Consider the following 17229-nt stretch of genomic DNA (forward strand, 5'->3'; position numbering starts at 1 on the left):
TGTCCATCAACTGATGAATGGATAAAGAAATTGTGGTTTATATACACTATGGAATACTACGTGGCAATGAGAAAAAATGAAATATGGCCTTTTGTAGCAACGTGGATGGAACTGGAGAGTGTGATGCTAAGTGAAATAAGCCATACAGAGAAAGACAGATACCATATGGTTTCACTCTTATGTGGATCCTGAGAAACTTAACAGGAACCCATGGGGGAGGGGGAGGAAAAAAGAAAAAAAAAAAAAAAAAAGAGGTTAGAGTGGGAGAGAGCCAAAGCATAAGAGACTGTTAAAAACTGAGAACAAACTGAGGGTTGATGGGGGGTGGGAGGGAGGAGAGGGTGGGTGATGGGTATTGAGGAGGGCACCTTTTGGGATGAGCACTGGGTGTTGTATGGAAACCAATTTGACAATAAATTTCATATATTAAAAAAAATATATTCTCAAGAAAAAAAAAAGAGTAACTAAGAAAAAGTTCAGAAATGATAATGGGAGTAATAATTTTTACCATTACATACAAACAATATTATAGAGGCAAATAATTAAAACAGTACTGTACTGGTAGAGAACTACACAGATTCTGGAATGCAGCAGAAAACACAAATATTGACCTAAATGTATATAAGAATTTAGTAAACAGGAATTAAAAATTTCATACTTAGCAAGTACATTGGAAACAAATCACGTGTCTAGCAATGGGAACTCATATTCACTCAGTATTGTTCACACTGAGAAACAGAATGCAATTGTGGAAATACTGTTGTACTATTTTTTTTCCAAATTCTTTTAATTTAATTTAATTTTTTAAATTTACATCCAAGTTAGTTAGCATACAGTGCAACAATGATTTCAGGGGTAGATTCCTTAATGCCCCTTACCCATTTAGCTCATCCCCTTTCCCACAACCCCTCCAGCAACCCTCAGTTTGTTCTCCGTATTTTAAGAGTCTCTTATGTTTCATCCCCCTCCATGTTTTTATATTATTTTTGCTTCCCTTCTGCTGTTGTACTATTTTTTAAACTGCAAAGGGGGCTGCCTGGGTGACTCAGTCAGTTAAGTGTCTGACTGGATTTCAGCGCAGGTCATGATCTCATGGTTTGTGAGATTGAGCCCTCCGTCAAGTTCTGCACGGACATCACTGAGTCTGTGTGGGATTCTCTCTCTGTGTCCCTGGCTGACTCGTGCACATGCACTCTCTCTCTCTCTCTCAAAATAAATAACTTAAGAAAACAAAACCGCAAAGGTAAATGCCAGAAAACTGATACATAGCATTTAATGGGCTTTATAATTTTTCTTCCATGTAATTATATGTACTTTCTACAACTAATGTGCATTGCTTCTCGAATAAAAATGTTACTTTATTTTATGCTTTTAATGTGTATTTATTTTTGAGAGAGATACAGAATCCAAAGCAGGCCTCAGGCTCCAAGGTGTCAGCACAGAGCCTGAAGCGGGGCTCAAACTCCCAAACCACGAGATCATGACCTGAGCTGAAGTCAGACACTTTACCAACTCAGCCACCTAGGCGCCCATAAAAATGTGAGAATAAATGAATAGAAGTTGAAGTTGAATAAATGAACGGCAAATGCTGGTGGTATTTCCTAACATGTAATCATGCTACAGAACAAAAAGCTAGAAACATGAAGAGTGATGTGCGCAAACACATCTGTAAGGTGTCTATACATGTATCTACCGCAGTTGGTACATCCCTCCTCCTTCCGGCTGGCCACCAAAAGCCGACAGAGATCCCGCAGAGCTGGGAGCACCTGGTGGTTGGCCCGAGTTGCAGCTATAACCCGTATGTTCCTGTGCTCATTGTGGCTTTGTCACTTGTACCCAGGCCAGGTTGACACACAGTTCTTTTTTCTTCAAAGCCAAAGCCAACACAGTTTTTCCACCACCAGGATGGCACCATTACCTTCTGGAGGTATCAGACCTCCTCCTTTTGAATTCTATGGTGTCACACTCCCCTGGGCCTTCAGGGACTCTGACATTTTCCTTTCCATTTCTAACTCCAGCCACCGGTACCCAGGGCTCACCTCTCCTCCAGACTGCTGCCGAAGCATTCCATGCGGGGCCTGGGCTGGGGGCAGGGACACAAGATGGGTAACGCAGACACATTTCTGCTGCCACAGAACTCGCCCTCAGTGTGGGGCCAACACAGAATGAACCAGATCCTCAGGCATCTGCAGGACCCAGACATGGAGCAGGCCCAGGGAGGGAGGTCAGAGGCAGCTCTCTGGGAGGCATGTTTGGGCAGTGAACAGGGCAAACAAGAGACCAGGCAGAGGAACCTCAAGGAGGAAGAGTGTGGCACCCTCCAGGACAGAAATGAAGCCGCCGTGCTAAGGCGCAAGGAGCAGTGAGTGGGGGAACCGTAGGGGGTTCGAGCCAGATCACACATTTTCCAGTATCAAACTATAGTTCCAGCAGGACTTCCAGACCTTATGTAAGTGCCAGTGCAGACGAAATTTCCCTGTTTCAAAACCTACTTTACTGTGTAACTGAAGAGCTTCCAAAAACTTGCAGTGGGAGTTATTAATCTGCAATGTAAGGGCACACTAAAAGGCAAATATCAAGAGGAGAATCTAAGAGAATTTTTTAATAATAAACATTATTTTTAATAATATTATTACTTAATAAACATTTTTATTTAATTAATAACATTAAATTATAAAATTAATTATTTTATTTAATTAATAACATTATTATTTAATAAATAAACATTTATTTTTGAGAGACAGAGACAGAATGTGAGTGGGTTAAGGGCAGAGAGAGAGGGAGACACAGAATCCAAAGCAGGCCCCAGACCCTGAGCTGTCAGCACGGAGCTGGCCGTGGGGCTCGAACCCACAAACCAGGAGATCATGACCTGAGTCAAAGTCGGACGGTTAACTGACTAAGCCACCCAGGTGCCCCTAAGAGAATTTGATAAATGCCTTCCAAGTGATGCTCACAGATTGATAATCAGTATTTAGCAGTAACCACCAGTGTAGAAAGAAACTTTCAAAGATGAAGTATGTAAAATCTCATCACAAGCCACAACAGATGAATACCTACAACTGGTTTGGAAGGTAGGGAAGAGCAACTCCCTATGATTCCTCTGAGCAGCCCCTCTAGCCTTCCTGCTGTTCCTTGAGCACATCAAGAGCCCTCCCTCTTCAGGAGCAGCCCCTCTCTCAAAATGAACTGTGAGGGGAAAATCCATCAATCAAAGCTCACCCAGAATTGACACAGATGACAGAATTAGTAACGAGAATGTTACGACTTATTAAAACTGTATTCCATATGTTCAAAGGCTAAAAAAGGACCAAACACGGTAAGCAGAGAGAAGGAATAGATAACAAGTCTCAATCTACATTCCAGAGAACCCTGCAATATCTGAAATGGAGAATACACTGGAAGAGCTTAACAACAGGACAGGCGTTGCAGAAGAAAGGATTAGCAGATTTGTCTTTTGGTTCTTGTTTGTTTTTTATTTGAGAGAGAGACAGAGAGTGTGTGTGTGCACACGCACACGCACGCACACAAGCAGGGAAGGAGCAAGAAGAGAGAGAGAATCTCAAGCAGGCTCCATGCTCAGTGCAGCGCCCAACACAGTGCTCGATCCCATGACCCTTGGATCATGACCTGAGCCAAAATCAAGAGGGGGGCACTCAACTGACTGAGTCACCCAGGTGTCCCAAGATTAGCAAATCTGAAAGCATAATAGTATAAACTACCCAATGAAACAGAGAGAAAACAAAGATTAAAAGGAAAGAAAGAAAATAAGGAAAATTCGAGAGCATCAGTGAGCTGAGGCGTACTCTACATACGATTGGAGCTCTGCAGGGATGATCAAAAAAAATATCTGAAGAAAAAAAACCCAAACATTTCCCAAACTTGATGAAAACTATAAACCTATAGGTCCAAGAAACCCCATGAACCCTGAGCAAGAAACATGAAGAAAACTACACTAAGGCAAATCATAAATTGCTTGCAACCAGCAACAGAGAACATTTTAAAAGAAGCAGAGAGAAAGGACACGATCTGTCCAGACACAAAGTGAGGAAGAGGACAGACCTTTCACCAGAAGTGACGCGGCTGAGGAGGGCAGTGTGGCAAGATGGGAACGCCGTCCACCAAGACTTTGAGACCCAGCAGGGACACGCTTCACAGATGAGAGGGAAATACTTTCTAAGACACACACATGTAAAAGAAGGTATCACCAGCAGACTCACATTACAAGCAATGTTTGGTGAAGTCTTCGGGCAGAGGAGGTCAACCACGTAAAAATCTACAACAGAAGTGAAGAGTACTGGAGATGGTAACTAGATGTTAATGTAAGAAATGTTTTCCTTTTATTTTCATCTCTTTGAAACATAACTGGCTGCTTAAAGCAAAAATAACGAGCGTATTACGTGGTTTACCTATGACAGCACCAGGAGGAAGCCTGGAGTGTGTTGTTGGCTCTCACACCACAGGTGCGGTGATGCATTACAAACCGCCTGAAGGCCCAGTCTGATCAGTTACTATGCACTATAAACCCCCAAACAGCAACTAAAAACATAGCAGAGAGTAAAAAGCAAAGCATAAAGTTGAATTTAAAGGATGTTCAATTAACCCCAAAGAAGAAAAAAACCAAAAAAGCAAAGAACAGAGAGGACCAAAAAAAAAAAAAAAAAAAAAAAAGGCAAGATGACATATCTAAACCTAACCATACAAATAATCACATTAAGGGGCCCCTGGGTGGCTCAGCCAGTTAAGCGTCCGACTTCAGCTCAGGTCATGATCTCATGGTTCGTGAGTTTGAGCCCCACGTTGGGCTCTATGCTGACAGCTCAGAGCCTAGAGCCTGGAGCCTGGAGCTGCTTCCGATTCTGTGTCTCCCTCTCTCTCTGTCTCTCACAGATAAATTAACATTAAGAAAAAATTAAAAAACAAAAAACAAATAATCACATTAAATGTGAGTGGTCTAAATCCCCAATTAAAAGGCAAAGACAGACTGTATAAAAAAGCAGGACGCAACAATGTGCTGCCTGAGAGAAAATTACAATAAAAGCATAACAACAGGTTAAAAGTAAAGGCTGGAAACAGAGATACCATGGTGACCCTTCAAAAGAAACCTGGAGTGCCTGTATTAACACAAACAGATTTTGGGACAAAGAGCACTACGAGGCATCAGGGAGCACTGCGTGATGATAATGGGATCCGTTCGTCAAGAGGACACAACAGTGGTAAATGTCTGTGCACCGCACTGCAGGGTCACACAACGTGCTTGGGCATTTATTTGCCTGTGAGAAATCAAAGTGTGTGTGTGCGCAAGTATTTACGTTAATGCCCACAGCAGCTCTATTTGTACCAGCCAAACCTGGAAGCAACCGAAATGCCATCTCAAGGAGGAGGGCCCACACAACGGAGTACTATTCAGCACTGAAAAGGCAACGAGCTGTTGACATACGCAACGACTTTCAAGACAGTTACACCGAGTGAAAGATGGCAAAAAAGAGTCCATGCTGTCTGATCCCATTTATATAAACACCTGAAGAATGCAAACTGCTCCATAATAACACCAGGTAGATCGGTGGCTCCCTGGGAGTGAGTGGCAGCACCAAGAAGGGCTGGGGTGACAAGGGAAAGGAGACTCTCGTGGCCCACAGGCATGTGCATAATCACGACTGTGCAGTCTCACAAGTACACACACACACCAACACGTATCAAAATGCATGCTTTACACATGGCTGTTGATGCCTGTCACCTCCCCCTCTGAGAAGAAACGAGGTCAGAATCGTAACATTGAGCGGGGTCTTGTCTTTTCATTATGCTTTCCTGGACTACTTCAACGGTTTTTGTGAAAATTTGTATCTTCATAATGGGGGGGGGGGGGGGGCAAAAATAGGAAAAACTACCCCCAATTTTTTTTTTTTTTTTTTTTTTTTTTAATTTTTTTTTTAACGTTTATTTATTTTTCAGACAGAGAGAGACAGAGCATGAACGGGGGAGGGTCAGAGAGAGAGGGAGACACAGAATCTGAAACAGGCTCCAGGCTCTGAGCGGTCAGCACAGACCCCGACGCAGGGCTCGAACTCACGGACCACAAGATCATGAACTGAGCCGAAGTCGGACGCTCAACCGACTGAGCCACCCAGGCGCCCCAAACTACCACCAATTTGAAAAAGAAAAATCCACTCCTGCCTCACCCCAAAACCTCTACCTCAGGAAGCAAAGCTGTTGAGGGGTTGTTTCTGTCCCTCTGGGAAGAGGAGCATCTTTTCAAAAATCAAAGTGGAAATCTAAGTCTACATAAAACTTCTATCAAAGGCCCACTGGGTGGACGGCTGAGTCATTTTCCCTCTCGGCAACAACCAAGGTTAAAAGCAAAAAAGCAGACAAAACTGATGGACTAAGAGGACAGCGAGGCCAACCTCAAGGCTCCACTGGGAGAACCTGGCTCCAGAACTCTGCAGGTGGCAGGGGAGATGTAGCATCCAGGCGGGCTATGGGCAGGCAAGACCGAGCGCCCGACCCAATGCCCCATCACGGAGGTCAAATGTCCTTGATTCATATGGCTTGATCTGTTGTTATTAAGGGCACATTTGTAAGAATTTCATTGAAAGAGATGGATGTTAATTTCAGAATTTCAGTAAATTAGTGGGAAAAAAAAGATTAAGCAGCACAAAATTCTTGGGGTGCATGGGTGGCTCAGTCAGTTAAGTGTCAGACTCTTGATTTCAGCTCAGGTCATGTTCCCAGGGTTCATGGGTTCGAGTCCTGAACTGGGCTCTGCGCTGGGATTCTCTCTTACTCCCACTCTCTGCCCCGCCCCCACTCATGCATGTGCATGCGCTCTCTCTCAAAATAAACAAACATTTTTAAAAAGCACAAAATTCTTTTGTTTTCAACAAGAATAAAAATCTGTAATGATATCCTTGAATAAAAAAGGACGGATGCCATTCAAACTATGGCAAAAGTGACACACACATGCAAACAAACACTCCACACCAACAGAGAGAATGAAAACCAACACGGGTTGCTGAAGACAGCTGTCAGAAGCACACATGGGGTGACAGAGGCTGGGCCCTGAGCCTCCTGCCTTAAAAGGACAGCATCTTATACTGGGCGAAATAATAAAATCCACACATGATGCTCTAGAGAGTCCTAACCAAAGCTAACTGGGAAACTGAAACAAAACAAAACAAAACAAAACAAAAAAAGGGCAAAACTACAAACACAAACAAGTAAACAGAAAGGATTTAGAGCAATGCCAGAGCATCACCTGAAGGGGATTCCATGAGAAGGAAAATCTTTTTTTATTTGAGAGAGAGAGAGTGAGCAGGAGAGCAGGGGAGAAGTGCAGAGGGAGAGAGAGAGAATCTCAAGCAGGCTCTACATTCAGCTCAGAGCCTGGCACAGGGCATTTTTGAACCCATGAACCTGGGATCATGACCTGGGCCAAAATCAAGAGTCAGGGGCTCAACTGACTGAGTCACCAGGGCGCCCCCAGGAAAGTCCTTTTTTGACGACAGAGGACATATTCAATGTCGAAGATGTAACACAATTAAATCTGACACACTGGCTAACACAGGGCAGAAGCACACAGAGCTACAATTGCACAGGCAGAACAAGGCGCCCATAGGGCCTTGAGGCCCAGCCCGTGACATCAAAAGGAAAAAATAAGTCATTGATGCAGTGAAAATGTATAAATGAACATGGGATTTCATACTCGTAAACTAGGAAAACTATTTTTTTTCTTTTAAAGTTTTTATTTATTTGAGAGAGAGAGGACACAAGCAGGGGAGGGGCAGAGAGGGAGAGAGAGAATCTTAAACAGGCTCTGCGCTGTCAGCACAGAGCCCGACATGGGGCTCGAACCCACAAACTGTGAGATCATGACCTGAGCCAAAGTCAGACACTTAACCAACTGAGCCACTGAGGTCCTCTGGGAACACTGGTTTTCAAGTGTCCACAGAATATTTCCAAATTGCATTATCACTTATACAACAAAAAAGCCCAATAAATTTTAGAATGCAGACATTTTAGATGTTATTCCTTAGACACAACATAATGATTAGAATATGTAACAGAAGCTAAATAAATTTACACTCTTGGAGACTAAAACAAGATTCACCTGAGTACAGCCAGGTCCGGGGCAGCCTAGCTGCTGAGCATGGTGACCCTTGGGAGAAGAGCTGGGGGCGGGGGGCTGGCAGGGCCCTCTTTCTGGGGGAGCAGGGTCGGGACCTGCAGACTGTACACCCCAGACCCAGAAGCAGCCGAAGCCCCCCATGTCCCCCACGCTGCAGGGACCACAGCCTAGGACTCTGCTGCACCCTGGAACTCCAGCAGCCCGGAGGCTCTCGCAGCCCTTCCCAAAACGTACCCAACACAGCAGTCCAGTCCAACTGCACCCAATCTGATTTGCACCCTAAACCGAGACACCTTAACAGCTATACGTGGGGTGTTGTGTGAGAGCACATGTGTGTGCATCCGTAAGGGTGTGCACTGAAGTTGTGCGTGTGACCTTCTGTCCTGTGGCACAGCCACCGCATAAAAGCACGGCTCTTCTGTTCAAACGTGGCACCCGGAGGGAAAATACCTCTGGGAGTTGTGGGACAGCTGCTTCTGGTTGAAAACAAGGGGATTTTCAGTGGATGACATTCTGCTGTGTAAGCCGTCGGGACCCTCACCACAGAAGTGCTCTTACCTGCCAGGAACAGAAGTGGTGGCTGGCGATGAGCCAGAATAGTTTCGGGCAGGCGGCCAGCCCTGGGGACGGGAGATGGGGCCGACGTCCCGGCTGATGTGCACGGATTCAGCTAAGTCTCAAAAATGAGGGCAAATGTGGTGTATTTTCTATAAGACCAAGACAGCAAATTTGCCATTAACATGTTCTTACGGAGGAGAAAGGAAAGAATTATCTAAAGAAGAATGAGGTGAGAAGGAACCATGGGCAAAGAAACAGAAGAGTGGGCAAATCTACACAGGTGCTAACTGGAAAAGAAAGAAGGCCTCCTGGGGTCGGGAACCTTGTGGCCAAGGCAGACACTGGCTGCAGAGTCCTGGTAAGTCCCACATGCCCACAAACATTTTAAGTACAACCATGGGAGAAAAATTCCGTGGAATAATAAGATACATGACAGAAGGGAAAATAAAACCAAATCTACTTAACCTAGTAAAAGGCAAAACCAAAGAGAAAGGCAGTCTACTAGTTCTCTGTAATAGTAACAGCCAAACATGAGGGGACACAAACTTAGGAACTACTCACTCAGCAGCAGCAAATATAAGCGGCTGGGAACCAGAGACCACAGACCTCTTGAGTGGCCCTGCAGGCACGGGGGACCGGCTACCTGTCAGGGGTCAGCACTCCTCAGAACGCAAGTCAATGGGTCCAATGAGAACGCCCCCTGGATCTTCTGTAGCATTTATATGACGAAAGTAAGGCACATAACCAGCTGAGACTGAGACAGTCTTTTTTTTGTTGTTGAGAAAGAGCGAGTGAGCGAGAGCACGTGTGTGAGTGCAAACAGGAGAGGGACAGAGATCAAGTGGGCTCCACGCGGAGTCGGACATGGGGCTCCAACCCACAACCCTGGGTTCATGACCTGAGCCGAAATCAAGAGTCAGATGCTTAACCGACTGAGCTGGCCAGGTGCCCCCAGCTAAGACAGTCTTAAAGATCAAGAAGAGAAGGGGGTTCCTCACCACCCAGGGCTCGGGGCGCTGATGTGAGCAGACACACAGGCGTGACTGTGGTCTGGGGCAAAGTTGGGCATTTTGGAGATGAGAAGGAAAGTAGCTCCAGGAAAGTAGTTCCAGGCAGATGCAGGTCTCAATGTGAAGATAAACTGTAAGGAAAATGCAAGACATGGAAGGGAGTATCTTTGGATGTAGGCCAAGGAAGAACTTTTTAAATAAAACGTTAAAAGCATAAACCACTAGGCCAAAAGACTAATAAACTTGGTTGCATCGAAAGGACACAGGGACCAGTTAGCAGTCAGGTGACAGAGGACAGGACACTCATGGTATCTAAAAGCAATGAGGAATTGATATCAGGAACACAGGAACTCCTGCAAACTAACAGAGAAAGTAAGCCAGCAATGCCAGTGGGAAAATGAGCAAAAACAAATAAGCAACAAACACAAGAGAAAACTCAAGAGGCGAATGAACTCAAGAAGAAAGAATAAGAATCAGAGGCAAGGAAGAAACGGAAATCAAAGTGCTGGTGAGACGCTCCCCACCCCAACAACTGAGGCCAGGTGCCGGGGCTGCTGGTGGTCTTGCTGCACAGACCCCAGGGCCCCCACCCAGACCCCGGCAGTGGAGGGGCAGGGGCAGGTGCAGCGCCATCAGTGGTTGGAAAAGCAGTACCCATGAAGGAGGCACCCAGCCTACGGCCCACACGTCACAGGAGCACACGGGACCCGCAAGACGCATGCCAGGTGCACAGAGTGGGAGCAGCATGGGGACAACCGGGGGAGGAGAGGGCAGCAGTGAAGAACACATACCTGAAAGGACACAAAGATGATAAACTAAATCCTTCTGCTGTGTCAGTGATCTAAGTAAACAGAACGGCAATCATCCTGTCAGACCAAAGGCAGGTAGGTGTCAAGTAAACCCAACAGCTATACATTATTTAGAAGAAACGCACTCAAAGTATAAGGAAAGGGTAGTAGTTTGGGGAATGATGTTAAGAGGCCAATACCAACCAATGAGAAACAGCAATGCTATGCCAGGATCAAAGCAAGCCAAATTCAAGGCAAAAACGTGATGACATAATGACTAAAGGAATAATTCCCCAGGAAAACATAACAGTCCTAAATTCATGTGCAATCCACAGCTTCAACACAGAGGAAGCAGTGACAGATTAAAAGGAGAAACAGGCGAATCTACCTCTTCAGAAGTGATACATCAGGCAGACAAAAAATCAGCAAGAAACTGGACCGATGCAACAGATTTGATGTGTTTGAGCCACATCTGGGTAAGTGGCCGACTCTTGATCTCGGCTCAGGTCATGATCTCATGGTTGGTGGGTTCAAGCCCCGCATCTGGCTCTGTGCTGACACTGCAGAGCCTGCTTGGGATTCTCTCTCTCTCTCTCTCTCTCTCTCTCTCTCTCTCTCTCTCCTTCCCTCTCTGCCCCTATCACTCAAAATAAATAAATAAACTTAAACAACAACAACAACAACAAAACAACAGACTTGATCTAACGAACCCTAGACCTAACAAACACGGAAAAGAAAATATTTTTGAAATTATTTTGAAATTTTGTAAAATCATTTACAAAAATTCAGGATTTAAGCCACAGCAAGTCTCAAAAACAAAAATAGAAACAAAAACCATGCTTTCTGACCAAAATGAAATTAAGTTGGCAATAAAGAACAAGAATGGAAAAAAAAAAACCCTATAGTTTTGAAAATTAAGACATTTGTAAGTTATGAACAAGTCAAGGAAGAAATCTTAATTAAAATCAGAAAATATTTTGGGCGCCTGGCTGGCTCAGTCAGTGAAGCGTGCAATTCTTAATCTTGGGGTCATGAAATTGAGTCTCATGTTGGGTGTAGAGATTACTTAAAAAAAATTTTAAGTCAGAAAAGATCTACCACTGGGGACACCTGAGTGGCTCTGTCAGTTAAGTGTCTGACTCTTGATTTTGGCTCAGGTCATGATCTCAAGGTTCATGGGTTTAAACCCCACACTGGCCTCTACACTTACAGTGTGGAGCCTGAATGATGTTCTCATTCTCTCTCTCTCTCTCTCTCTCTCCACCCCCCCCCCCCCCCACACACATTCACACACTTTCACACAAAATTAAAAAAAAAAAACACTTTATAAAATTGGATTTGAGATGTCAAAAAACCTGCATATTCCTGTGCATATTCAAGACACTGAATCAGTAGTTAAAAACGTATTCACACAGCCACAGGCCCAGGTGGTATGTAAGTGTGCAGCCAGACAACCTGGAAGCAGGGCGTTTCAGAGGACACGCTCCCAAACACACAAGAAGGAAAGTACAGGCCAGTTTTACCTATCAACACAGGAAAAAAGCCTCAAAAAAATATTAGCACTCTGAATCTATTTTGAAAATGACACAGACCGGGTATTCTAGGAATGCAAGAAACATAGAATTAAATGCTGACTGCGGCTGGGTCCCGGGCCCGCTGTAACAAAGCGCAGCAAACTGGCAGCTTAAAACAACAGAAAGTCATTCTCTCCCAGTTCCGGAGGCTGAAAGTCCAAGCTCTAGCTGTGGGCAGGGCTGGTTCCTTCTGACCACTCCCGGCCTTTCTCTGGCTCCTGGTGGTGCTGGCGACCCTGGGCGTCCCCTGGCTTGCAGACGCATCCGTCTGTCTCTGGCTCCATTGCCAAGGGTGTTCTCCTCGTGTCTCTGTTCTCACTAGGTCACGGGTCCTACCTAAGGCCCACCCTCCTCCAATGTGACGTCATCACAACTCTACTAACTACATCTGAAGAGACCTATTTCCAAATAAGGGCCCATCCTGGGGTCCTGGGGGTTAGGACTTCCCTTGGGGGAAGACACAGTTCAACCTATAACACTGATATCAATAGAGTCAAAAAGAATACTTGATAAAATGGTACATCCACTCACAGTAAAGAACCTGACAGTAGAAGGTGGACTTTCTGTACCTGAGAGTGTCACAGCATAACAGGTATAGGTATGCAGCCTGAGCGCTGGGACAAGGCCAGGCCTGGTGTTAGATCAGCAAGAGCCCAGAAATAAGACTGATATATAACAATCTGTGTGCATGTACCAGGAATGAGGAGAAGACAGGACTTTTTTATTTTTACTTTTTAAGTTTATTTATTTTGAGAGAGAGAGAGGGAGGGAATGAACAAGTGTACGTACAAGTGTCCAGGAGGGGCAGAGGGAGAGAGAATCCCAAGCAGGCTCCGTGCTGTCAGCACAGAGCCTGACGCGGGGCTTGATGTCACAAACCATGAGATCACGACCTGAGCCAAAATCAAGAGTCAGATCCTTAACGGACTGAGCCATGCAGGCACCCCAAGCAGGACTTTAAAAAGAAATGTAGGGGGGCGCCTGGGTGGCGCAGTCGGTTGAGCGTCCGACTTCAGCCAGGTCACGATCTCGCGGTCCGTGAGTTCAAGCCCCGCGTCAGGCTCTGGGCTGATGGCTCGGAGCCTGGAGCCTGTTTCTGATTCTGTGTCTCCCTCTCTCTCTGCCCCTCCCCCGTTCATGCTCTGTCTCTCTCTGTCCCAAAAAAAAAAAAAAAAAAAGTTGAAAAAAAAAAAAAAAAAGAAATGTAGGGGCACCTGGGTGGCTCGGCGGTTGAGCATCCGACTCGGCTCGGGTCGCAATCTTGTGGTTCACGAGTTCGAGCCCCACATCAGGCTTGATGCTGTCGGCGCAGAGCCCACTTTGGATCCTCTGCCCCCGCCCCTCTCTGCCCCTACCCCACTCTCACTCACTCTCAAAAATAAATAAACATCTCAAAAAACAAAGAAAAAAGAAATATAAAATAGATAAAGCACCTGGAAATAAACCTTAAAAAACATGCAAGCCCTTTGTGGAGAGAAGTGTAACACATACCATCTTAACGTGGGAGAAGACAAGACAATGGAGACACCCATTTCCCCTAAACTGATCCATAAACTCAACACAGTTGTACTCCAAATCAAAGAGGGCTTCTTGTAGAAATCCTGGCCCCACACTGACCCAGTAACCCCACAACCCCACAGAACATCCAAGGAACTTGGAAAGGATACTCCGGCCCCCAGGTAGCAGGGTGCAGGGCAGAGGAGGGTGGCCCGCTTCTCCAGTTGGTGCCCAGAGTGTGGGTGACAGACACATTTGTGAACAGAATCCTAAAAAGAATCCAACCTGTCCACCTGATTACAGAGATGAGGCAGCAACCAATAGGATAAAGAGTTCAAAAGCACCACAATCCAATAAAAGTGAGACTTTATCTGATGAGCCCAGAGGCTGCTGGAGCTGCTGGGTCGGAGAGAGCTCAGGCAGGCCTTTGGGCTGCTGCACAGCGTGGGCCTCATAGGGAGCCAGAGGTGGAGCCCACGCACCCGTCTGCTTTCTCCACAGTGCTCATCCCTGGGGTTCCTCAACCTCACCGGCGGAAGCGCCACTTTCTGGGGACAACCCCCAAAAGCCCCTCTGAACCTCCTCATGCCACCTGGCCACTGCCTCTTTGGCCTCTGACCTCTGGTGTGTCCAATGCAGGGGCCCAGGGCAGGCCACCTCAAAATGTACCACGATGGCAAACTGATTATTATTTTTGCACCGAAGGTACTTGAGAAACCCCGGTGCAAGGTCATCAGACACACCTCTGTCTCCTGACAGCAGGAAGTAAACCTCCCACATGAAAAATGCCCTCCCTGTACTAAGAAGTAAAAAGACACCCTTATCACCAGAGATATGGGCTTCATACCTGAGAAAGCCGGAGAAACAGACCTTGTTGGTGTTTTCACTAATCCGCTACCCCAGCTCACGTTGTGCTTAGAATTCCTCACTGGCAAAGCTCCCAAAGATCTTTTCTTTTTCTTTTTTTCTTTTTCTTTCTCTCTCTCTCTCTCTTTCTATGTTTACTTATTTATTTTGAGAGTGGGAGAGAGAGACAGAGTGTGAGTAGGGAAGGGGCAGAGAGAGAGAGAGGGAGACACAGAATCCGAAGCTCCAGGCTCTGAGCTGTCAGCATAGAGCCTGACGTGGGGCTTGAACTCACGGACCGCGAGATCATGACCCGAGCCAAGAACAAGAGTCAGATGCTTAACTGACGCTTAACCAACAGAGCCACTCACGCACCCTGCAAAAGTCTGTTTTAGCCTATCAATTCCTCACAAATTTATTGTCTCTTTGCCTAAAATATGTAAGAACTACTGCCTTGGTCATTTCCTGGGGTCTCAATTTCATTACTGGACCTCTGTGTGCACCAAATAAAACTTTATTTTTTCTCCTGTTAATCTATCTTCTGTCAATTTAATTCCTAACCCAGCTGGAACAATCCTGGGAGGAAAGAAGGAAATGTCTGCCCCCCCAGCGCCAGCATCCACACTGGTCTGACCCCTGTACGTGCCCCATCTTCCCCAGCCATGTAGGAGCACCACAGCTAGCTGTCCGGCCCCAAAGAGCACCCCAAATCTGCTAGCACACCCACCTGACCATGCCACAAAGGAATGGAATGTCCAGTTCCTGCCGATGGCTGCCAACCAGCCCGGTTTCCACCCTTGGCCCCTTGGACATCCTTTCCACAGGAGCAACATGGACCTTGAGGCATAAACCACGTTTGGTCACTTTGTGGTTTCCACTGTCCTTGAGTGGAAGCAGCCTGCCCGGACTTTGGCCCTGCCTACCCCATTGCTACCTCCCTGTCCCTGCCTGGCCTCCAAGGCCAATATCGCATCCCTACAACCTCCCTGGTTTGTCACCTCGTTGTCACCAGAGCACACACCGTCCCATCATCTTCCTGACCAACCATGCCTTCTGCACTTGGCTCCCTGAGTTCCAGGCTTGGAGCAGCGCCTGCTGGGTGTGGGCCCTGGGGTGTGGGGCACCTGGGATACAGGGCACATCTGAGGGGTGCTGATGCCATATGCGTGCTTCCCACAGTGGACAGAACCCAATGATCTCACAGTCATTAGCCAGAAGACCCCCAGCCCAATGCCTCCTGACGACCCTGTCTGGAAAAGACAAGCGTGGCAGCCCCCATCCCTCCAGAGGCTGTCCAGCAGGGGACAGACCTTGGCCCTCCTCATCCCCAGCAGAGGCTCTTGCCAAACGGAGACGAGAGCATTCTGGGGGCAAGGGTGGCAGCTGGTGCAGCAGCTGTTTGCGTGAGGTTCAGCCCCACCTGGCACTTGAGGGTCTGGCCACCCACCCGCCTCACCTGCTGCTCTCTTCCTTCAGAGCCCCGAAAGCGGCCTGCCGGCTGGCCCTCCCCAAAGGCTCCTGCACCTTCTCGCCGGCGTCCAGCTCGGGCTCCAGGGACGAGCTGGTGCTGCCCTCGTGGCTGACGCTGCTGCCCCGCCCGGGGCTGTTCTCCGCCGAGGCGCGGGGTGACTCAGTGTTCTGCTTCAGCGTCTGCAGCTTGGCCAGGGGGATGATGTCACAGTCCTGCGGCCGGTGCCACACGGTGCGCTGAGTGCTGGCGTTGTAGTAGTAGAAGCGGGAAGTGTTGGGGTCAAACAGTTCCCACCACTGGTTCTCGCTGGTGCGCTTGATGCGGACGCCGGCAGGAGGGTCCCACACGCACTCGCCCGTGACCAGGTTGGCATACATGCGCTCTCGGGTGCGCGGCTCGATGATCTCCACCCACTCCAGCCTGAGAAAGAGCGAAAGGGGTGTCAGCGGGGTACGCTGGCTTCCGTGGACAAGGGGTTCCTGCAGCCTGGCTAGAGGGGGGTCCCGGCCTCAGGGCTCAAGGGGCTCCTGCAGCCTGGCCCAGGACAGGGAGGTTGGAGTGGAGAAGAGGGCTGCCTCCAACCCCAGGCCCACTGCACCTCAAGCGGTGCCCCCTGTGTCCCCAGCTACTGCACAGTCCAGCTGCTGCGTGGTCCACCCAATGGCAGGGGGCGGGGGTGGTCTGTAGACCCTCGCACCCAGTATCAGACCCCTTCTCACACCACTGGCTCCCAAATACAAGAAATCCTATCACTTATACAAGAAACCCAAGCCAAACTGACGTCCCACTCCAGATTTTCCACATGCTCACTACTGTCCAGCCCCCAGGAGCCCTCTGGGGAGTCTTGTGCCAAGCTGGCCTCGGAGGAACCTGGACACAGCCTGGCTGCTCTCAGTCCGTCCATCCGCCTGCAGCAGGAGTGGACACCCTTGTCTCTATAGTGGGCCCAGCTGGGATGTGTCTTGGTGTTCTGGAGCCATTTCCTCCAGGGGCCCCCAGGGTGCCCCCACCCACCCCAAGGATACAGCTTTCATCCTGCTAAGTTTTTTAATGCAAAAGAGGACTTGGAAAACAAGGTATGCAAACTGAAGCTATTCAGAACAAGGACATTTTATTGTTATTTTTTATTTTGGAGAGAGAGAGAGAAGAGGAGAGGAGAGGAGAGGAGAGGAGAGGAGAGGAGAGGAGAGGAGAGGAGAGGAGAGGAGAGATAGAACTCAAGCAGGGAAGAGGAGCAGAGGGAGAGAGAGAATCCCAAGCAGGCTCCACGTTCAGCAGAGAATCTGACACAGGGCTCAATCCCATGACCCCGAGATCATGACCTGAGTTGAAATCAAGAGTTGGACACTCAACCGACTGA

General features: G+C 47.5%; 1 protein-coding gene across 4 annotated transcripts in view; it reads right to left on the reverse strand.

Annotated features, from left to right (window-relative positions):
- The window catches only part of ARHGAP39 (Rho GTPase activating protein 39), a 64176-nt gene that overhangs the window by 30017 nt on the left and 16930 nt on the right, over positions 1–17229 (reverse strand). For 2 of the 4 annotated variants that reach the window (XM_040494785.1, XM_040494784.1), the window contains exon 2: positions 15855–16289. The exons of 1 other annotated variant lie outside the window; for it this stretch is intronic. In XM_040494785.1, coding sequence (XP_040350719.1) covers positions 15855–16289 — 435 coding nt within the window. Of the gene's footprint in view, positions 1–1918; positions 2548–15854; positions 16290–17229 lie in introns of those variants that run through there. One more of the 4 variants, XM_040494786.1, reaches the window with a different exon arrangement.

Source organism: Herpailurus yagouaroundi, unplaced genomic scaffold, assembly GCF_014898765.1.
Source record: "Herpailurus yagouaroundi ecotype Mexico unplaced genomic scaffold, PumYag 186, whole genome shotgun sequence".
NCBI classification, from domain to species: Eukaryota; Metazoa; Chordata; class Mammalia; order Carnivora; family Felidae; genus Herpailurus; species Herpailurus yagouaroundi.